At 42.3% G+C, this 23,711-nt stretch overlaps 1 protein-coding gene and 1 long non-coding RNA gene across 2 annotated transcripts in view; both read left to right on the top strand.

The window, feature by feature from the left end:
- LOC132458943 (uncharacterized) overlaps positions 1-22,450 on the top strand; it is a 32,501-nt gene extending 10,051 nt beyond the window's left edge. The window contains exon 2 of the long non-coding RNA XR_009526044.1: positions 21,973-22,450. This is a non-coding gene — a long non-coding RNA (uncharacterized LOC132458943). The remainder of the gene's footprint in view (positions 1-21,972) is intronic.
- Positions 572-22,450, top strand: LOC132458870 (beta-1,4 N-acetylgalactosaminyltransferase 2-like). Its single transcript, XM_060053234.1, has 13 exons — positions 572-625; positions 13,301-13,434; positions 15,943-16,070; positions 16,430-16,573; positions 17,251-17,357; positions 17,556-17,593; positions 19,175-19,241; positions 19,334-19,447; positions 19,661-19,747; positions 19,858-20,039; positions 20,265-20,408; positions 20,491-20,719; positions 21,487-22,450. The coding sequence occupies exons 3-13, from the start codon at positions 15,943-15,945 to the stop codon at positions 21,669-21,671; spliced, it is 1,425 nt and encodes a 474-aa protein (XP_059909217.1). The 5' UTR covers positions 572-625; positions 13,301-13,434; the 3' UTR covers positions 21,672-22,450.
- Positions 22,451-23,711: the final 1,261 nt, after the last annotated feature.

Genomic DNA, 23,711 nt, shown 5'->3' with positions numbered 1-23,711 from the left:
AGAGTCAGATAAAAACAAGGTGAACCGGCTTTTATCTTTTAGGCTGTTTGTCTATGGAGTTCACTTCCTGAGCAAATACAAAGTGCCCCAACAGTTCTCATTTTTAAAACTTGACATAAAAGATAAAAGCCGAAGATTGAACTGTTTTTAATTTCCTTTTGCTATATGCCCTTTTACCTTTTTTTTTTATATATATGCCTATCTGTACTTTTAACCTCCCTCTGAATTCTTACTTATATATATCTATATATATTTCTACACCACGATAACACTATGATCTTTTTACCCCTCCAAAAACGTACCTAACCTAACCGTTTGTCAAATTTAAAAATTGTCATCATATTCAATTCAATTCAATTCAATTTTATTTGTCTAGCCCTTAATCACCATTACAGTCTCAAAGGGCTTAACAGGCCAAATATTTGTGACACCCCCCTTTACCCATGCCCCCACACGGGCAAGAAAAAACTCCCTTGAATCATCATATCTTTTGTTAAGCACATTGAGTTGCACTTTGTGATATTAAAGACGTCCTCAATGTTGTAATATGATAGGTCGCCTCTCCCCTTTATGTGTCTCGATAGGACCAACTCGGTTACTTGATGCACTTGACTCCGTGTGTAGGGTAAGTCATTTAAATGAGATATGATATTATTGATGATATTATTTTAGTGTTGATTGTTTTAGTTTAAATATTAATCATATTGAAAATAATATTGTAGCTTTTGCCCATTTTTGTGTATAACTTTATTGGAACACCAAAACAACACACTCAGTTTGATATAAGACTGCTAAATAGGCAGACATTTATAGCTAAATGGTTTATGTCTTTGAATTGTTGTAAATATGCGCTATCAGTGTTGGGAAGGATACTTTTAATATGTTTCCAGTTACAGATTGCAGAATAAATGCCCACAAATGTAATCAATCAATCAGAGTATTGCATTCTGAATACTTGGGTTACTTCCACATTGAATTGCATTTTATCATTGTAGGAATGTGGCATCATTTATTCGGGATAACTCCAAACACGCCCACATGGGGATAACGAGAGAGAATACGCTGACTGACCTGTGGTTCGGGTTTAACACCGCCCCAGGTGTTTCCTATTTCTCTGATTAGTGTGCCGGGAGGGATGTCCTCTGGCTCCGCATGCAAGGTATGGGCGGTACACTCGCTCCACAACCTCTCCCCTGGGTCTTCCAGCCCGAGGGGTTGGGGACGGGTTGCCACACTAGGTCATCCCTCCACACCTCTATACTGTAAAAACACATGTTCAAGTTGAATGATAGTGCATCGGGCAACAGCGCAGGGTTGCCAGGTCCTGCAAAAAACGTCCTGCCCACATATGGCGACACATTAGTGCCATAAAGCACTCATGTGATAAAAGATGCATTCGGGCGTATTATATTATTCCACACGCGTAGATATTAACTGCGAGCGCGCAAATGATCTCTGCGCGCGCGCAAATGACCTCTGCGCGCGCAAAACAGCCTCGCGCGTGCGCAAATTACCTCTGCGCGCGCAAAACAGCCTCTCACGCGTAACAGCCTCTCGCGAATGATGTTCTGCTCTCGCGCGCAAACTTAGTTTTGGCACTATGGGGGAGGGAACCAAGGCAGGGCGGGCTTTCCTATGATTGGCCGTTTCTGAAGCGTGATATTTGATTGACAGCCCTCCTCAGCCCTCATCTCATTTAATTCTGAATTGTACAGTAAATGGCTGAAACGATAGTTACTATTGTAACTCTAGATTCTATGAGTATAGGCGCAGCCTTTTAAGGCTATCGCTATTGGGTTATCCCTAGGCGTGAGCCGTAGCACTGAAAAATGTGTAATCCCCGCCTGCCAACAGCGTGGGCCTCAATTACGTCCGAGTGCGGCGTGCCTCAACGACGTCTGCATTTCGCAGATATAGTCGGGCGCCGGCGGACGTTCTGCTCCCAATAAACAGCTTTTCTTCAGCTATTTAAAGGACAATGAGGCCGACACTTAAAAGATTGCGCCTATACTCATAGAATCTGGAGTTACAATACGTAACTATCGTTTCAGCCATTTACTGTACAATTCAGAATTGAATGAGAGGAGGGCTGAGGAGGGCTGTCAATCAAATATCGCGCTTCAGAAACGGCCAATCATAGGAAAGCCCGCCCTGCCTTGGTTCCCTCCCCCATAGTGCAAAAACTAAATTTTTGTGCGCGAGAGCAGAACATCATTCGCGAGAGGCTGTTACGCGCGAGAGGCAGTTTTGCACGCACAGAGTTAATTTGCGCGCGCGAGAGGCTGTTTTGCGCGCGCAAGAGGTTGTTTTGCGCGCGCGAGAGGCTGTTTTGTATGGCAAGCCATCCCCGCCAGAAAACGGCATCATTTAGACGCGTATCACCTTCATTACGCCGTAAAAAACGCCGTAAAATCTAGAAAACCGCCGTATTTTACGCCGTCATGCGCAAAAAAGCGCCGCTTTTTACGCCGCAATTGAGCCTTTGAAGAGCGCGCGTAAAAAGCGCCGTTTTGAACATCAAACCGCGCGTAAAATACGGCGCTTTTGTGCACATCACAACGCCGTAAAATACGGCGTTTCTCTAGTATGCTAATAATCTCCGCCCTTCTTTTCTCTCAGCCAAGGCATTTGAAGTGTTTGCGCCCAATCGCTGAACAAGACAAGCAGACCAAATCAGTTCAACACAGATCTCCTCTCATTTGGCGTTGTAGCGTCATATTCATATAGATAGGCTATATATATTAGTAAATGCAGTTTCAACGTTGTGATAACCGTGGTCCAATCGATAGAGACGCTTGCTATGTAGGGAAGAGGTTGTCGGATCGAATCTATATATTGTCAGATGGTCACGCTTTTATGATCGCAATGCTTTTTAGTCCGCAAGCCAGACCTCCTGTGTTATAAGTTCCAAATTCAGTGCCTTTTTAGTCAGCCAGCCAGATCATCTAGGTGTCTTGTTACACGCTTTATAAGTTAATTATATTTAAATTATTACAGCCATGGAGCCTTTATTTTCGCGGAGTTATCGTAACATCCTCTCTTGTTCAATCGATATAAATACACAGTGGAAAGGAGTGAGAGGGAGCCATAGAGAGAGACACTGATGAACTGGGGAGCCATGCTCTAACAACGTTCAGAGGCTTGTAACAGTCTACTGAGTCTGACACGGTGCTTAAATGGGCTCTGGAGACGCAGGAATGTTGTTGGATTCAACTATTTGTGCATGGAAGCAAAAAAAATATCTCCCCATCAAGGCCAACAGCAGAGTAGCCGAAAAGAATAAACTGATATGAATGCTTCAAATATTAAAACCCGATTGATTAGGCCTATGCCGACATAATATCAGTCCTAATCCTGAACGCACCGTGCGTACATTTTTCACGGCATTTCCCCCCAGACAGACAGACAGACATACAGACAGACAGACACTTTATTTACCCCAAACTAACTTTCATAATCCAGCAGGTTACACAATACAAATAACTCTTACACAAATACAGACAGCCTATACAGTAGGCTAATACAGCGCCCAAAGGTAAAATGTAAAAAGAAGATATAAGCTATATTTAAAATACAGATGCTGTAGCCTACATAAAAATACAGATGCCACATGAAATATGAAAATAGGATGCACTGTATAAATATGCAAAACTAGGATATAACTAGGCTATAATGAGAATACTTGGTTAACTTACAATGACTAACTTACAATGACTATCCTCCTAAATTAAATTAGTTAGATGGAAAGATTTTTGTCTATGGAATGATCCTGTCACTTTACTGCCACACATTGTGTGTGTCAGTAAAGTGATGAGGTAGGAGAATCCGTGTATGGTTCGTTCTTTGAATATTCCGATTTATAACAAAATCAGAAAAAACTAATAACAGGATTGTTTTTTGGTTTTTCAGATTTGGTTTTGAAACTGAAAAAGGGCAAAAGGAATAAACAAATAAACGGCATTTGATTTTGTGTGTTGGTTTTTAAAACCCGAAACAGAAAAACAAATAGGGCCTACAAACAGTGGCGGTTTTAGGCACGGGCGACCCGGGCAGCTGCCCGGGGCGGCATATTTGTGGGGGGCGGCAAATCACACGGGTGGCGCCACGAGCAGTATAAAAAAAAAATGCGCTGCGTAGCGGTTATCAATGAAGTAGCCTACGACATTGTGTGGGGAATAGGTATTTTGGCGCCCCCTGCTGCAGGCGCACACCTGCTCGTTGAGAAGGTGCCGTGTATAGACGGAATGAAACCCCCACTGAAGTCCGTAGGTTCTCGTAGATGTGAACCCCCCCCCCCCGCAACACAAATAGGGCCTACAAAAATAGATACATTTATAGTTATAGGCTACACCAGAAGGCAGAACGCAGTGAAGAAAAAAGAGCCAACCACCTAAACCAGCAATAGACTGTCTAATTATATTTAGCCTTAGTTATGGCCGCACTTGAACCTTATGGTGATTTTATTCCTGAACTATTTGACACTGGAAAGACACGATGCGATCAGTACCGCTCTAAAGCATTCTGGTGCCCCGAAGTACTCCGTTATGATGGTGAGGAGGTTCTGTGTGGAGCACAACCTTCGAAGAAGAAATCTAGTTTCGCCGGCTCCCATGGGAAACAATAAAGCTGCCCATTGTAGAATGCGAGAGACTCGATGGAACGTTTGAAACGTCTTTATATGTATTATTATTATTTATTTTTTAACAACCTCTTGCCTACAGAGCAAGCGTCTCTATCGATTGGGCCACGGCCACGGTGACCACACTGTAGGAACTGGATTTACTAATATATATCGATATGACGCTACAACTAACAACAAATGAGAGGAGAACTCCTCAAAGCAGATCTGTGCTAAACTGATTTGGTCTGCTTGTCTTGTTCAGCGATTGGGCGCAAACACTTCAAATGCATTGGCTGAGAGAAAAGAAGGGCGTAGGTTATTAGCATACTATAGAAACGCCGTATTTTACGGCGTTGTGATGTGCACAAAAGCGCCGTATTTTATGCGCGTTTTGATGTTCAAAACGGCGCTTTTTACGCGCGCTCTTGAAAGGCTCATTTGCGGGCGCAAAGAGCGGCCCTTTTTTGCGCATGACGGCGTAAAATACGCAGTTTTTCTGCATTTTACGGCGTATTTTACGGCGTAATGAAGGTGATACGCGTCTAAATGATGCCGCTTTCTGGCGGGGATGGCTTGCCATAGTTTTGCGCGCGCAGAGGTAATTTGCGCGCGCGCAGAGATCATTTGCGCGCTCGCAGTTCATATCTACGCGTGTGGAATAATATTATACGCCCGAATGCATCTTTTATCACATGAGTGCTTTATGGCACTCATGTGTCGCCATACCCACATACCGTTCAAAATCCACCCAAAATGTCCTAGAAGCAGCCCAAATCAAAAGATATTCCATATATCCGTGTGTGTGTGTGTGTGTGTGTGTGTGTGTGTGTGTGTGTGTGTGTGTGTGTGTGTGTGTGTGTGTGTGTGTGTGTGTGTGTGTGTGTGTGTGTGTGTGTGTGTATAACACATTATTTTATGTTGAAATGCGACGTAATCCAGTGTTCACGAAAACGTACACTGTCATCGTATGGTTTTGGCGACTGGGTTGGCTCTCAGATATACATGTTTCTAACAAGATGATATCCTTAAAAGTTACATAAACAAGTAACGGTTTGATAACACAAACGCAGGAAACACGTGAGCTGCTAGTTTAGCGAAAGCAGCGTCCCTAGCAACCTGACATCGTTGGAACATGCGAGTGAGCCCATAAAATCTTCCTAATAACTATAAAACTAAAGATCAGACACAATCACTGACTGAAGATTATGCAAGTAAAAAGTATGTTTCTCGCTAGAAATGTCATAAGAAACACGTTTAATGGTGAATATGTCCTAAAATATTGCATTTCCCATTCAGATAATAAAGATAAATAAAGATCATACACATTCACTTAGGCTACTGGACATTATGCAAGGAAAGGTATATTTCTCGCTAGAAATTTTATTAGAAACACGTTTAATGGTGTATCTGTCCTAAAATATTGCATTTCCCTTTCAGATAAAAAAAGATTAATGCAGGCAAAAATTTGGCCCGGGACGTTGGGATGGAGAGGCCTTTTATGAGACCGCGGGAATAGCGTGCGTAGAATTTTGCCAAGGTGTAAAATAATAAAAACTAGTCCTTATCTGTGGATATGTGCATTGCAAGTGCATGTCAATGTTGGGATGTGCATGTGTTTAGAATATTGTGAAGATCACTGGGAAATATTTTATAAGCAATCTTGCCCATGTACAAAATATTAGAAATTGCATGTGCCTAGAAAGGTAAATCAAGGCAGAAAATGATCTAAATAGTGCAAGGTACAATTATTTTAGTGGAAAAAAATTGTGGCTCTGTCAGTCTCTGGCCAGGTATATATTGAGGGGCTATGCGACATTTCACATTTCAGAGTGATAGGTCAAGCCGTTTAGGAGAAAAATTAGGACACACACACAGACAGACTTTCCTCAATTGAAATAGTTGGATTTATATAATTAGAGAAAACAATAGCAAAGAATCGCTCTCTAATCAATACTTCATTCACTGCCTCTTCCGTGGTCATTACAATATTATGAATAGTTCTCAGACGTCTCTGGTAGGCTACTTCCATAATTAGTTTAAGTCATTATTATATTGCCAAACATGCTCGCTGCTGCGAGCATGCTGTGTCCTGTTCCCGCCTCACCAATGGTCTCGCTGACAGGGGCGTCGCCGTCAACCTTGCTTTTCCACGGAAAAGGTCGGTTAATTTAGCACATTTGGCTGCGTCTTGCTCTAACATTTTTTTCCTTTTTCTTTTTCCTCTCCACCACCTTTTTTCTTTTTTGACATTTTCGTATTTCCGTGTAACTTCAGTGAGATCAACGAGAAGTAAGTCACCCGGCCGTGTGTCAGGCTGAGCCAATCAGAAATGACAGACCGCGGAGCAGTCCAAGTTGGGAGGGGACGTTCGGCCGCTCGCTTTGGCCGCTCGCTTTGGCCGCATACACTGTCGGGGTGCTCCCCCCTCTAAATTCACAGTAATACATCGGCCCCGTTTCACCGTCAGGCAAGAGCTCAGTTTCGCGCTGTAAGCAAATATCCGGCAGCAGGCCACCCCAAATCACGGCTTACTGAACTTTTTTATTTTTTTTACATCATTTACAAAAAAAATAATATAAAAAAATAATAAAAAAATAAATAATAATAATAATAATAAAAAAAATCTAAAAGAATTACGGCCGGCCGGCTCGGCCTGAAATCGTCCGGCCGTTCGGGAAATCTCCCGAACCTCCCGATGGCCAGTCCGCCCCTGCTACGTAACAATTTCACCAAATGTAGGAGAACGTCTCGCCCGCTGTTGGTGCTATTCCTCCATTCATTTAGAATGGAGAAGAAAGCGTGTACTCCTCACGCTTTGGTCAGGCGAAGTGTGACACTGAACACGCCTTGCGATGTGGACCAACGTATCTATTTCACGCCTTGGCGTGATACCGGTTGGGTTCTGACCAGGGGCGGACTGGCCATCGGGAATACCGGGGACATCCCCGGTGGGCCGATGGCCCAATATACTATTATGTACCGGCCCACGCCCATCATCGCATCAGCCCTACAATGGTTAACACAGCGGCACAAGCGTAATTTTCTCCAAGAGCTATACCTATTTAATCGCAATCGCAATCGCAATCGCACTGACTGACTTTTATACTGCTACTCGCAATCGGTCTTCACACTCATGGTGACTATTTTTCGATTTTTTTTAAGTGTCTTCTAATATGTGTTTTACAGACTTCGGAAGTCCAAAGTAAGAAAAGATCTCCACCTTATTAATAAACACCTCTAAATTGGTTCTTACACAGCCGAAGTGTTCTCAGCTGTGCGGATTGAGGTAGAGAATTTGGATTTGCATACATACACGCAACGCGCCACCCAGTTCTACGCATGCGCTCAACCCATGAGGAGAAAGGGATTGTTAGCGGCGAATGTCTCCAGCTTGAGACCCGCTGAGGGACCACCGCCAGAGGCGGAGGTGCCTAAGCGCTGCCCGGCAACGATCCCTTTCTCCTCCTTGTCGTGGTTCAGTCTACTTCACATTGATGAGGACGTTGAAGAACCAGGAACGTCGGAGAGATTCATAATATCGGCTCACACATCTTTTGGCCGTTATAATATTATATGATATAGATATCTATGTAGGCTATATGATAATATTTTGATATAGAGCTCCAGGACTCCCGTGTGTTCTAGAATATTTACAGAACACGGCTAAAGGCTGTGTGCGCCTCGCCATTGCGATACATCCACTGTAAACAGAGCGAATGGTACCGTGGCTGCAAGCTGCTCAGGGCCACACCCCCACCCTCCTCCTTGACCCGCCTCGCTCCTCCTCATTTGCATTATAGCTAGACACCAAAACAGCGCATTTGGGGGAAGCTCAATGTGCGACTGGCTCGGAGTGGCTGTAACTCTGCACCACGGCTGAATTTCGGGAACGTCGTTATGTAACTTACTGTTTTGTTATGCACCTTCAGCACCCCTACACACACAAACAATCACACACCCAGCATGCAACACTACTGATACCACTGATGTTCACACCCCATCGTATGTTCTGTTCTGTTCATTTCTAATATATTGTTCATGCTAATTCTACCCTCTGATTCCAGTTTCTTTATTGTGTGGTCTTTCTCTGCTGACATTCATTCCTTAAGGCTTTGTAGTTATACTTGTATAACCATCTGATACTAGCCAAGAGTTAAGCATATTCATCTAGCAAACTATACCTACCTTGGAGTGTTACAATAGCCAAGAATCATTTTATTCCATGTGTCCATCCAGGCAAATTGGTGGATCCAAATGTTATTAAAAAACAAACATACATATATGATGTAATTTCTTTGTAATCATCCAAAATAATGTTAAGTGTATGGGTATTTTTCCCAGAAGGCCACTGACTGTTCGATACGCGCAATCCATTGAGTGGGCAACGCGGCGTGTACTTAGTGGGCCGCGCGCCGTGTATTGAGTGGGCCGGTCTGACAGAAACTCCCGGGCCACTTTTTTCCCTCAGTCCGCCCCTGGTTCTGACCGCACCAGGGTTCGTTTGGAAGCGAACCGAGACCACATCTTCATGGAGGTCTCGGCCGGCTGATTTGGTGCGCTTCAAAGTGAGGTGGTTGTAATTCACACCAAGCCTCCGGAACTACCCTTCATACCTCCGTCTGGTTTCAGCTTTTTTCAACTTTTAGGATTGATGAGTATTTGATCGTGAAAAACATTGTTTTACCGCGAGTGAGTGTTAAAAAGAATGAATGAATGCGGGCGCGCGTGTGTGCTCTGTTTAAACACACGCAAACTAAACACGTAACGCATAATACAATCAATGGCAATGTCTATTACCGCGGGACACATGCATATTAGGATAGCATACAATGCTGATAAGAAACAACAATGTTTATAATGTATTGCGTATATCATTCAATAGAACCACAGTTACCGCACAACATTTGTTATATCATATAGGCCTACGTTTTCTTTGCCGAAATTTATTTGAGGACTCAGTATTTCTGAAGTTGTGGAAGAAATGTGTGAATTAGGCCATATTATTTAGTAATAAACTGAGCCATTTGCAGTTTGAAATTCATGTGCATCTGTCTCATCGGAGACTGCAGACGCGCTGTCAAAATATCAACTCGTCCGATTCAAATGCGCTCATGGCTCTTAAAGGGGATGGGAGCTGGCAATCTCATTGGTTTGTTGGACGTTACGCCCAAACCACACCTACGGGCTGCTTCAGACCAACCCTTTTGACACTTGCGCCGCGACGCAAGTGTCATTTATCCGCCTGTAAAATAGCGATAGCGCCGTAGAACCGCCCACAAAGCAACTTGCGCTTTGCGCTTCCCACTTGCGTTTCAGACCGTTAAAATAGGGCCCTATGTCTTTCTTCTGTTTGGCGAACATGGCTAAATTGCATACGGCAACATTTTTTGTGAATAAATGCATTTTGAATTCTGGACATGGTGAGCTTAAAAACATTGAAGTGACCATTAGTGACATTAAAATATATGTAAAGCCTAGGCCTATATACATCTTTTTGACAAACTTTGAGACCTCCCTCAAATTTTGCTTTTCAGGCTTTCAGGGGGTCTCATTGGTAAATCGGGGGGGTCGAGCCCCCCCGATTTACCAATGAGGGACTCCCCGTATTTCGCACACTACTCTTCCCTCTTCACCACCCATTGTCAGCGAATGAACAGCGAGTCAGCGACTAGTAGGTCTGGGAGGAGTCAAGCCTGAGAATGAACGAGACGAACAAGAGAGAAGGATCAGTTCAGTTCGTTCGTGTTAAAAATACGTTCATTCAAACTGATTCGTTCGCGAACGACCCATCACTATCAAATATCAATGCATTTTCAATCATTTCCAAGTCAACTATATATCGATGCATTTTCAATCATATTTCCCGGTCAACTATATATCGATGCATTTTCAATCATATTTCCCAGACAACTATATATCGATGCATTTTCAATCATATTTCCCGGTCAACTATTTATCGATGCATTTTCAATCATTTCCAAGTCAACTATATATCGATGCATTTTCAATCATATTTCCCGGTCAACTATATATCGATGCATTTTCAATCATATTTCCCAGACAACTATATATCGATGCATTTTCAATCATATTTCCCGGTCAACTATTTATCGATGCATTTTCAATCATATTTCCAAGTCAACTATATATCGATGCATTTTCAATCATATTTCCCGGTCAACTATATATCGATGCATTTTCAATCATATTTCCCGGTCAACTATATATCGATGCATTTTCAATCATATTTCCCGGTCAACTATATATCGATGCATTTTCAATCATATTTCCCGGTCAACTATATATCGATGCATTTTCAATCATATTTCCCGGTCAACTATTTGTCGATGGCCTTTCAACAACGGTCGTTTCCCAGTCAACTCTAAATCAATGACTTTTCAACATATTGGCAATATCGCCCGGTAACCTAAATATCAATGTTTAAAAACAATAGATCAATGTTGTTCCAATGTTGTTGCCATCAACATTAATAACATCAGGTTTCATCGATACGGTAATGGTGATTCAACATTTATTTTGCATTGAAATTTCAATATCAACCATAATGATGATTCGGATGGAAAATCACTATTTATTCAATGTTGGCTTGCTGTCTGGGTACCTTCTGGCAAGGGCGTCAGTTTGTTTTTAGAAGTGGTGGGGACAATAACCATAAGCTTGAGTGTGGTTTGAAAAGTGCTGGGTACCCTTATGTAAGCTATTCATCCATTCAACGCTGCATTACAATATGCTCTACAGTGTATAGTCAGGTGTTGAAAATCCTATTCGAACAATAAGTTGAAAACACAGTTTGTGTTTTGGCTTGTTTTGCAAAACTGCGTTGGAAACACCATGGTATTGGCTCGGGATATGTAATACTAATACACACAGGACAAAGAACAGTGTTGGCAATTTAACACTTATCTTGATATCAACAAAGTTTACCAGACAAACAATGCCAGACTGTAAAGGAGGTACGAAATGAAACGAGGTACTGAGCATCAGCCTTTTGAAGACGAGCAAGGGCTGCTGGTAGCATATGTTATGCTGCATTAAAAAAAAAAAAAAAAAAACAAGCGCCTAGAGGAGAATTGCATCTGCCAAATCCTGACCACCAGTAAACACTTGCGAAGGACCAATGTAGACTTCACTCATTGCAACATCATTAGCAAATTGCCCGCAGATAAAATCCCCTACAGTTTAGGATAATCACACAGGTTATGCGAGAACATATTTATGTCAGGATAGGCCTACCAGGCTCCAAGTTGTCACATATCTCAATCAGACAAAACAACTATAACCACATTGGCATAGCAATCGCACCGTGTGTAGCTGCTACTACCTGCAATCTATACAATGCATACTAGCTGGAGCCCCAACCAGAATCAGATCACAATTGCTTAGGACCGTGGGTAACCTTTGGCCAGGTCATCACGAGCAAACAGAACCAGCAGCAAAGTTTACGTAAACCAATTTCTTACCTTATGTGGCCCTCCACATGCAGGCTAAATGATGTATCCATATCGTGTCACAAACATGCTTTTTACAGGAAGCAAAAGGACCGGCTATTTTCTGAATAAAAATGTCAATTTTGGCTGTCTATCTTGAAACTTCTCCAGTGTGTTCACACCAAACGCGACGGGGCAACAAGATCCCATACAAAGTGAACGTATAGACGCGTATCGGGCGAATTTTTTGGATTTGTTTTGATTTGTCGCACCACACTTTCGCCGTGCACAGGCGAGCGCGTTCACGAGGATTTGTGGCGCGACAAATTCGCTCGAGTTGAAATATTTGAACTTTGACACGAATTTCGCGTGATGACAGCCAATCAGCGTTCAACAGCGTGGCCACTGAGTGACATGTGTAACGTAACAGCCAATCAGCGTTCAACCGTCAAACTCAGTGCAGTCCGGGGTGAACTGCTGCATGGAGGAGAAAGTGATTGTTGCCGTTTGCGACTCTCGGAGCTCTATATATAATAGTATATCATATAATATAATTGTATATATAACATCATGGCAAAAAGCTCTGTGCGCCTCCGGATGGCCGTAGCGCGGGGAGCTCATAGGGATTGGGCTTCTCGGGAGTCTGGGTTTGTTTACCGGCGTTGCTATGGGTTCCGGTCGTGTGTGTTCCAACGGTTTATTAGGTAGGTCTATCTAATAAATGATGTCTTCGTGCACGCCTATCGCATGATTTTAGACTCGACGAATTTGGTTGAGTATGTGGGGATTTTTTCAGTCGCAATTGGTTTGCACATTTTTAAAAGTGGTGGGGACAAAATTCGTATTTCAAATAGTGGGGGGGACATGTCCCCCCCGTCCCCCCCGTAATCGACGCCTATGCCTTCTGGCTAACCTATTAGCCTACTATAGTTTTATTGGGGAGCAGAGCTGTTCTCAACATTCCTGAGACCTGTCCGCCACTATATGAGTCCTTGCTTTACCCAATGCATTGGACTTCTTTATTTATTCATGCTTCTAGCTTAATTAATGTCATGATGTGAATTAGAAACTCTAATCTTTTGTCGAATAAGTTAAAAAGGATTATTTAGGACGAGTTAAATTCCAAGAAACAAACTTGCCAAAAAAGCATTTTTTGGCAAGATAATCTGCATAACATTTATATGGAACCCTCTCGCGATTGATTGTATGGTTCGGTGTTGTGTGGATCCAGTTTTCAGCTCAGAGCGTGCTCATCCTCCAGTCGGTGCGCATGCAAGCAGAACGGAAGGTGGACTGTCAGTAGATTAGACACGTCGTCGTCGAAGAAGTCGGGATAACAGGAACGAAAAGCGAGGCAACAGAAAGGTGAGAGGGAGAAAAAGTGCCGACAATTAAGCACCCAGTTTTTCCAGTGAAATGTATACATTTATTCACAGACCTTCCTTTGGTGCCCATTATTTAATATAAATTAATAGTTGTTCATCCAACATTAAATTCATACATATAGCATACAGATATATATATATATATATATATATATATATATATATATATATATATATATATATATATATGTATATATATTAGAGCTGTCAGTTAAACGCGTTATTAACGGCGTTAACGCAAACCAATTTTAACGGCGTTAAAAAAAAATATCGCGCGATTAACGCAAATATTTTATTTACAAAAAAAAACAAAACTTTTTTTTATTTTTTTTTCTTTGGCTCAAAACAAAGAAGCAGTAGCCTGACTGCTATGTTCAAATGACATTTGTTCAAAGCAGTCGTTTAATTGCACTATAGGCTCTTTTTTTGTATCGTCCTGTTTTGATCAGTATATGCCAATGTTGTTATCAATAAAAAATCATTTGCACAAGACAAGCCGATGCACTTCACCATGTTGATAAGAGAATTAAAATGAGAAGAATTATGGAACAAAAAAATCAAGGGATATTTAGCATAGAAAAAGAATTTGCGATTAATCGCGATTAATCGTGAGTTAACTATGACATTAATGCGATTAATCACGATTAAATATTTTAATCGCTTGACAGCTCTAATATATATGTGTATATATATATATATGTGTATATATATCTATATGTATATATAGATATGTATACATATATATGCATAAATAAATGAAGTGGATGTACTGGGAAGTCTTGTTTACTGAGGTTTGCAGCAGCAAGGCCCACTCACTTTCGTATACTTATCCAATAGCTACAGGTCTCTAAATACTGACACCTAGTGGTGAAAAATAATAACAGGGTAGGCATTGATGTAGGTCTTCTGTGTCTTTTCTGTGGCAAATTCACAGGTGTTTAGAGAGTAGAGACAGTGGGGAATTACTGTTGTCTGACAAACATGTTGACCAGAATTTAGAATACTGATGTTTCAATATTATATTCTTTCGAAGGGGCCAAAATCTCTAGCAGGGCACAGTGGCGGTGTCACGTTAAAATTGTACCGGGGGCGAAAATTGTACCGGCCTACGCCATCAGTTGTTGACAACTTGACAACTGATTTGATTGGGTTGTCCGTTGCCGGGCAGGTTTCAAAAAACATTCGGCTCATGTTTCCAAAGACGAAATAACATAATACAGATAACGGATCGCTAGATAACACTTGTTTTTACTTTATATTTGTATTGTATTGAATTGTTTAATCGAATTTAGCTAGTAAACTGAGTGTTTAAAGCAGGTTTCAAAAACCATTCGCGGTTATGTTGCCGAACACCAAATAACATAATAGGCCTACAGATAACGGATCGCTAGATAACACTTGTTTTTACTTTATATTTGTATTGTATTGAATGGTTAATCGAATTTAGCTAGTGAACTGATTGTTTAAAGCAGGTTTCAAAAACCTGTCTTGTCATGCTCAATGAAGGAGTGCAATGAACGAGCATGAAAGTTCGCGAATGTTCAAGAACCTTCCTACGTCATTCGACGCGATCGCCCGTTGCCAGGCAACAGACGATCGGTTGCGAGCAGTTGTCAACAACTGATGACGTAGGCCGGTACAATTTTCGCCCCCGGTACAATTTTAACGTGACACCGGCGCCAGAGATTTTTTCTTGCTGGTGCTACAGTGGGTCTGAGTTACTCAGTGATGGTGTTGAGGGATGTACTGTGCGGTAATACCAATATATTTTCACAAGGCAAGACGCGTGGTGTTCAAAAGTTTCAAGCATTATGTAAATGCCTCTGTTGAATCACAAGCAACAGAAATTAATAGATCTCATATAGAAGTGAACTGTGACAGTGTCAACAGCATCGGAGAGGACCCGGGCTACACAGAGCATGAACACACAAACCAACAGAGCATCCGACCCACAGCGGACAACATGAGTCAGAAACCAATCCCTTAATCAGCGTCAAATGCATGCTTTTACACTGAAAAACACAACACTAACCCACAATGTCCACTGCTATTTGCATTACATAGTGAGACAATGCCAAAAGATACACCGTTATTTATTAAAGTCAAATAAGGCAAACAACAGAAGTTGGAAAAATCATAATCTGACCATGCAATAACTCAATTAATTCGGCTACTGAATTTAAAACAAAAATCAATAGAATCACCTCTTGGAAGGCCAAGCAAAACCAGTAGGCTTAAAAGCATTCAATGTAATATTTTTGACGATGGGGTATCCACCACAATATAATAATTATACTCAGCACTAGTCTAGGCCAAAAAAAAATAAAATCAACTGCACTCACCATTGATGATTTCAGAGGAGTACCTTTGATTACCTGCTGATTGCCCAACTGTTGTGAAGGGTACTTTTTACGCACTAACCCGTAAATAATAATATGATTTTCTTCAGTGTCATGTTAACGCACTGATTGTCTTTCTCTGTCTCCAGATGCCCTCATTTGGAAGAACAGGTTCGCTACTGCTGCTGTCTCTTGTTATCTTCAGTGGAATAGGCTACCTCTGGCTCCCCTCATATGATATGGTAGAGGACAAGATTGAAGCCCCGATAAAAAAGTGGTAAGGCTCAAAGTTGATTTGAAAGTGCACGCTTGTGAATGTTCGGTCACTCTCCGTGCAATATTCATGTATTTACAAAGCTGACCTCGGACACCGCAAACCTTAAGCTAATGGATGGATGTGTAAATACATCAGTGCTTGTCAACAGTTTTGGAGCAAAGAAATACCACAATCCCAAGGAGAAACTCAAGGCACACAAACTTATAGCCTTTGGGAAGGAATGATATTAATGATGATATTCTTTTTTATCAAATGTTATGCTTATGTTTTAACTGTAATGTTTATTCATTCTTGAAGGCAGTTGCATTCATGAAAAGCATTCTATCAATGAAGTGTATTTTTATTAATATTACCTGTAGGTCCCCGCCCACTGGTCAAGTGAAGCCCGCGGCTTCCTGCACTTGCCCAGCGAAGTCATATGATCTGGCAGGGAGCATTCCTACTGCCAACCGAGAAGACATTCAGAAACGACGGGCAGAGGAGTACAAGAAGCACCAGGCTAGGTATGCATGGCCACCAGTACCAGGAGCAAAGGCTGGAACAAAGCGGGGAGGAGAGACAGTGATGTATCAATTGATCGATTTTATCAACAAATCAATTTCTTAAAGAATAATATCTTAAATATTCAAATCAAGTTGTAAAATGAGTATTTGGCCTGTTTGCTAGGACCCCAGGTTAATTGTTGACATCATCTATGTCAAGATTTAGATCAGCCAGGGTTTTTGCTAAACTCTTTCCTCATCTGGGACCTCATCTTCTGAAATTGTGTAGTGGTCCATTTTATTACAAACCAGTGTTCAGCAGCTGCCCTAGCTGCATCTTTGTTTTTTCAACACAAGTTAGCGCGTACACACTTCCCTGGATAGGTAATAGCAGGCTAATAGTGCCCACAAAATGTCAGGAATTTGTTTTTGTTTGCGACTGCGAATGCCTACCACAAATTGAAAAGGGAGTGTCATCAAAATAGACGGAGAAGCCAGTATTTTGACCCGGCATGTTTCCTTATTGTTTGATGTCATATCATGGTCATTTTATGACTTGGTACAGTAAATGTTACATAGTGTACATTAATTATTCAGTTAGAATATTGTTCAATTTACATTATTGGTTAAGTGGCATATGTTTCGTATTGGTTAACTGATTTGTGGATTTTAATATTTTTTCTGTCTCCTGTGTCCAGAACAAGCTCCATTTTGAACACACTCCTCTTTGCTCCACCCAACTCTCCACTGCAGTATCCCATTCAGGGTTTCACAGTACGCCCCTTGGTCCCCACTCTCATTCCAGGTACAGTACGCTGCACTTCAGTGGTTTAATTAAATCTCCCCGATACTGCTCTTCAGTTCAGTTGCTGTGCAAGTGCACTGCACAGATATACATATATAAGGTGCAATGTTCTCTTTCCTTAGCATCTTTTCGGTCTTCATTTTATGTTCAATGTATTCCTCAGGAAATAGTTTCACCCCGAAAGATATTTTGTTTCAGGTTTAGCGTTGCACGGGGTTCAAAGAAGCAGCTATAAGGTTGGTAGTAAAACTCTGGGTGTCAAGTCAAAATTGGGATACAAGGGACAATTCTGGATGTCTTGGAGCTAAAGGTTAAATTTCCCTGGTTCCTTGTTACGGCCCATGTCTAACCAGCATCAACACAGGTCCCCCTTACTAACCATAATCATTTGTTTCTCATCAAGCAAGAGTTGAAATGTCTTTTCTATCCCTTTAATGACATGGTTATGGGTCTCTTTATCAGGGTTTTCCAAGCGGAGCTTTCGGGGACTTTTGGATTTTCTTGGAAGCACTGGTGCACCTCCAATAGGTGTTTGCAGATTATGTAATGCCCGGGGTTAAACAACAGTTTTCTTCTACACGAACAACAAATAAATATACAATAACTAAAGCATAATTTTTATTTGAGATTATATTCCATTTCTGCCAAGCCCAGCTACATTTTCCCAGGTCACTTCATTCTATACATCTCACCTTTTTATATTGTGTGATGAAGTTCTTTTTTCTTTCGAACAATGCAACTCTTTTCCAATATACTGTATTTCTGCTTTTCTCACTCTTACTTCCTTTGATTCCACAAAGCCTGAATAAACAGAGTACTGCTGCTTGATTGTCTGCATTTCCCTTCCTGCCTTCCTTCTGATGTTTGCGCAACATGGGTGACTGCAAACAACCAATTGAGTTTCAATCAGTGGAGGTTAGTGGAGTGGAGTGTCCTATCGATGCTTAACCAGTAGATGACACGGTGGGCCTGTCGGCCATTGAGGGAATATTCAGGCGATAGCGTACAAATCCCTCCTGAAGTGCGGGAGCTGGAACATTTTGCTCACCGATACTTAAATGAGACCGTACTACTGGGATATTTCCAAGGCATTACGACGTCCTGATGAAGGGAAACCGGCGGCTCTGCTACTCCAGCCCGTAACGGAACTTAAGGGCTGATTGTGGTCCCACGTTCACGCAACGCAAGGGGGTTAAGGACCCCTTACGTCCTCGCGGACCCTCCTTGCGTCCACCGCAAGGGCCGGACGTGCGCCTCCCAAAAATGTTAACCTTCCGTCGAGGCAACGCAGCAGCAAGGGCTGTGATTGGTCCACTTACTAAAACCCGACGTAGAACCGTAAAGGTTCACCACTGCGTCGAAGCATCTACGACGTGGTCCTTGCATTGCGTGTCGTGGGAACACAATCAGCCCTTAAGTCTAAACTGTGCAGCAAAGACGCTTTTTAGACACGTTGTTAACTCTTTGTCATTGTCAAATTTGAGCTCATGCCTTCTTAGAGATTGTGGGAATTCCTAAATTGAATTATCGCCACATATACCAGAAACACGTTGCTAGCTCATTCTTTTTTTGTTCTACCAACATATTTGGCATATTTAGGCTATGGGTGGTGTTGTGGTTTGAATCAATGAGCGAGTAATAATTATATTTTGGCAGTCTGATTGTACCAAGGCATGTTAGGAAAACGGACAACAACAGACAGGTTGTGAGCTAAAAAGTACAAATATTCAGTCAACAGTCCTTTTTCATTTTAGCACGGCAAAGTACTCGCTCACTCACTCAATCACTCACAACACACTTCTCCTTGTGTTTAACAGGTATCACTACAGGTCACCAAAGGTGTCCTCAGTCTAGGGAGCCAGAGTGAAGCACAAAGTGTCGAAGGTGATTCATGAACTCCATCACTTCAATGTGTAACTAAACCACTTGTCACTGGGATTGACTTGTATGAAATAAGATTTGTGAATAACCAATAGGTGGCGGAAAGAAATTGCTGATCTTGGAGAAGCTCAGCTTAGAGGAACTCAACAAACTTCTGGCGAAGGTCACCTACACCATTCCTGTGTACCACATACACACCGGAGACCTGGGTACTCTAAGACCTTTTTAATGGATGTATGGGTTAAATGATAACATTGAAAGATACGTACTGAACAGAGGCTCAGGTTTAAAAAATATATTGTTAATGTGATGTTCTCATTTTGCACTCAAAGCATTCCAATATTACAGTGGATTGTGTAAAGTGTGTCAAATCTTATTTAGGCTGGATGTTTTAAAATATTTTTCACTTATTTTTCAATCAGTTCACTTCTCGTTTGAGCTTCATGAAGCTGTGTTCCCCATCACCATTCGGCAACCAACCGTACCTGTTCTTTTCGACATGGGAACAAGTATAACAACAAAAGTTTTTCCTTATAAATCTTCAATTTTTACAGTTGAGTAGAATCATGAACCCTTACCTTCTTCCTCTCTCTACCCCCCCCCCTCCACTCTTTCAAAGACATTAGCGACCAAGTGACAGTCACCACCAAGACCTTTATGCGCTACAAAGAGTTGAAGGTCCTCATAAGAAGCCTCAGGCAATTCTACAAAGACGTGGTGCTCATCGTAGCCGATGACAGCTTTACTCCAGAAAAGATCACAGAAGAAAATGTTCTGCAATACATCATGCCTGGGGGACAGGTAGGCATATATTGGAACCATGTGCACACACACACACACACACACACACACACACACACACACACACACACACACACACACACACACACACACACACACACACACACACACACACACACACACACACACACACACACACACACACCATAATGTCAGTCTTGTGCTTGGACATCACATAAGAGTAGTCAAGTATTGAAGTTGATTTCAAATCCTTCCCTTCCACAGGGATGGTTTGCCGGCAGAACCCTGGCTGTCTCTCAAGTCACCACCAAGTACTTTCTTTGGGTGGATGACGACTTTCTATTCACTGAGAAAACAAAGATAGAGGATTTGGTGGAGGTGATGGAGGCAACACCAGAGTTGGATGTGGTGAGAATCATATTACTCAATTACTATTTTTTTATGAATAAAGCATCAGTTTGAAGATGTAATTTCTCGTTATACTTCTTAGGTTGGGGGTTCGGTTTCTGGAAACCAGTTCTACTTCTCCATCGCCTATGAGGAAGGCGATGGTGTTGCTGGAGGCTGTATGGACAGGAAGTCCGACATAAAGTTCCAATCACTACCAAATTACCCACAATGCTCCATAGTCCATGGGGTGGTCAACTTCTTCCTGGCTCGTACCGACGCTGTGAATCGAGTGAGATTTGACCCCAAGCTGAAGAGAGTGGCACATTCAGGTATGTTCCCAGCCACATCTATGACATGTAGCCCTTTGGGTTTGTGTACATGCATCCGCAATGAGTGAGAATGGGGAGTTTTCTTTTTGCTTCACTGGTAGATACATGGCAATCCAAAGTAGGTCTTCAGTCTTTAAATGCTAGCTACCAACAGCGCTATTATAGAGGGAGCTATATCGCTCCTGGATGTGAAGTTACCTCATCTTTGGAGCAGTTGCACAAGCACTAAGGCTACACGGCATGACACGCAAGGCTGAAACTCCTTCAATTTTTGCATAAATTAAATATAGGTTTTGTCTCAATTCAGCAGGCAAAATATTTTGCATAAGTTACATATTTCTGGCTTTGAGGTATCAGATGAATTGGACTGCAGTGCTTAGTGTTGGCAGCTATTGTGAGACGGGCAGCCGGTCTAAATAAATATGTCCTTTTTGAACATGCCATAAAAAGTGTCTGCTCGTCCACCGTCATAAAACCACAATAACAATGAGAAATCATTCAGTTGTCATGTTGTCACTGGTGCGAGGACTTGTAGTTCCATAATGGGGCAGATATCCAATTTGTTTATTAACAATATCATCCAAATATGTACTGCCTGGACCTGGATTCATTATCATCACCTCACCTTTTCTGTTTATTAATTTTAGTTTTCCGACATATGCTCCCCCGTCGGGACAAGTCGTTTTGGATGTACACAGGAAGCGCTCCTGCTACTCTATTATTCTGCTTAACATCCAATAATTGCTGTTTTGTCTTTTCCTCTTCAGAATTCTTCATGGATGGTCTTGGCCAGTTGATGGTTGCTTCGTGCGGCCATGTTTCCATTGGCCATCAGCCGAGAGGGGCCAATGCTCAATACGGTCGGTTCAGACACCCTGGAAAGGGTGATGTGCAGTATAAACTACAGCTGCACTACTACAAAAACCATCTCCAATGTATCCACTACGGATAGGAAGAATCCCGACGGATCCATACGCTATAAGAGAAAGTTATCTTCCAGTACTATGCATGTTTTCCCATAAACAACCACTACTGGCTTGAGTTGTTGCTACAGTAATAGCTTAATCATTTTCAGGGTTAGGGTTAGGTTTATGTTGTAGAGATATTTATATCTCTGTCATTCAGCAAATTCCTGTAGAAAAGTGACATAGTGCGGGTTTAAAGCTGTATGTAATTTTGTTTCATTAATGCTTCTTTTTATTTAGAAGTAAAGACACTTTGTAAAGAAGACACTGGTAAAAGTACTGATTCAGCCTCTTCTCCCTTAAATAAGGCCACGGATTTTGAATGTCTTGTCACTGCTCTAAATCTGCTCCGTCTGCATTGTTTGCTGGTTTACTTTTATCCATCCTCAATCATCAGCTACTAATTCTCCAATAGACACCATTTCTCTGCCAGGAAGTCTCCCTCGCCCCCCTTCAAATATAATCACTGATGGTGAGGGATCATTTAACTGTACCCTTAGAAGGATGTTAATCAATATCTTGCCTTATGTGCTATATGAATAGGTTCTTGCTTCTTTGAAATCATTGAATTGTCATTTAATGTTCCGCGCCACCAGTATTTAGTAATATTCAGGCCTGGGGACCAATGTGAAACCAAGGCAGCTTCAGCCAGAGGGATTCAGATAGACAAAGGGTCGATACGGTTTGTATAAGGACAGGTTACAACTCTGGTATGAAGAGTTTGCAAAGGTGTCTCCACTGCTTTAATAAACAAGATTGTCACGTACGTTCTTTGTCTTCATTTCGTTTTTTTTGTTGTTTGATCTCCCCCCGTCCACGAGATATTCTGAGACTTATCCCCTAACGTGACAGACCCTGCCACTCCCACTCCGGTCACTTCGATTCCCTCACCTGAGATTCCCTGTCATCTCACAAGTTCACATTGTTAACGTTGGTTTCGCATGATAATAAAGCTTGTTTTTAATTGAATTGAGAGGAAGAGAGAGGGGGAGAGAGAGAGAGAGAGAGAGAGAGAGGAAGAGAGGGGGAGAGAGAGGGAGGGAGAGAGAGAGAGAGAGAGGGAGGGGGAGAGAGAGGGGGGGAGAGAGAGAGAGAGAGAGAGATGTCAGCTGAAAAAAGAGGATACCTTTATCTTAAGAAGATGCATGATAAGATAGAGTCATGGAGAAAGACTGGAGAGAGGAAAGAGAGGGATGAAGGGGAGAGAGAGGGATGGGGGAGAGAAAGAGGGATGGGGGAGAGAAAGAGGGATTGGGGAGAGGAAGAGGGATGGGGAGAGAAAGAGGGATGGAGGGGAGAGAAAGAGGGATGGAGGGGAGAGAGAGGGATGGGGAGAGAAAGAGGGATTGGGGAGAGGAAGAGGGATGGAGGGGAGAGAAAGAGGAATGGGGGAGAGAGAGGGATGGGGAGAGAAAGAGGGATTGGGGAGAGAAAGAGGGATGGAGGGGAGAGAAAGAGGAATGGGGGAGAAAGAGGGATGGAGGGGAGAGAAAGAGGGATGGGGGGGAAAGAAAGAGGCAGCAGGAAACTTTGTTAATCCCACCGCCCAGGACTCCAGGACTGGATGTGGACAGCCCCCCCCCCCCCCCCCCCCCCATCTAAACCGGGTCTCCTCCACAGACCAGCCCTCAACTACCTCCACCAACTACCTTAAAGGTGACATACTATACCACCAGGTGTGAGTGTGATTAGCCAAATATTACAATCTATCCAGTGGTGTAGTCTATTTTATTGTAGTGGGTATACTGTGATGATTCCCTCCCAGCCTCGTACAATCCCGTCCCACCGGTACGTGTACGTGTGTGGCGCTTATGGGGTGTCGCACCACACTCACCAACGCAGGGGTCCACAACCCGCTGATTTAAGAGTATAACGATTATCAACAATCATGGAAAGCTGAGTAGGTTTATCAGTTTTAATAACAGTATGAACAAATAGAACACAAAAATGACGAGTTGTCCTTTGTATATCTATAGTAGCAATAGCACATGCTAAACAAGGACAAAATCTACTCAAAATAATTTAAT

Source organism: Gadus macrocephalus, chromosome 6 (genome assembly GCF_031168955.1).
Source record: "Gadus macrocephalus chromosome 6, ASM3116895v1".
NCBI lineage: Eukaryota > Metazoa > Chordata > Actinopteri > Gadiformes > Gadidae > Gadus > Gadus macrocephalus.
The sequence above is the reverse complement of the archived record's forward strand: the minus strand, read 5'-3'. Positions and strand labels throughout refer to the sequence as shown.

Bases quoted from the DNA above. Each gene is read 5' to 3' on its own strand.
- LOC132458870 (XM_060053234.1), top strand. From the start codon at position 15,943: ATGCCCTCATTTGGAAGAACAGGTTCGCTACTGCTGCTGTCTCTTGTT. The intron at 19,448-19,660 runs GTACTCTAAGAC...TTTTTCAATCAG, and splicing joins CATACACACCGGAGACCTGG to TTCACTTCTCGTTTGAGCTT. The intron at 20,720-21,486 runs GTATGTTCCCAG...TTTCCTCTTCAG, and splicing joins GAAGAGAGTGGCACATTCAG to AATTCTTCATGGATGGTCTT.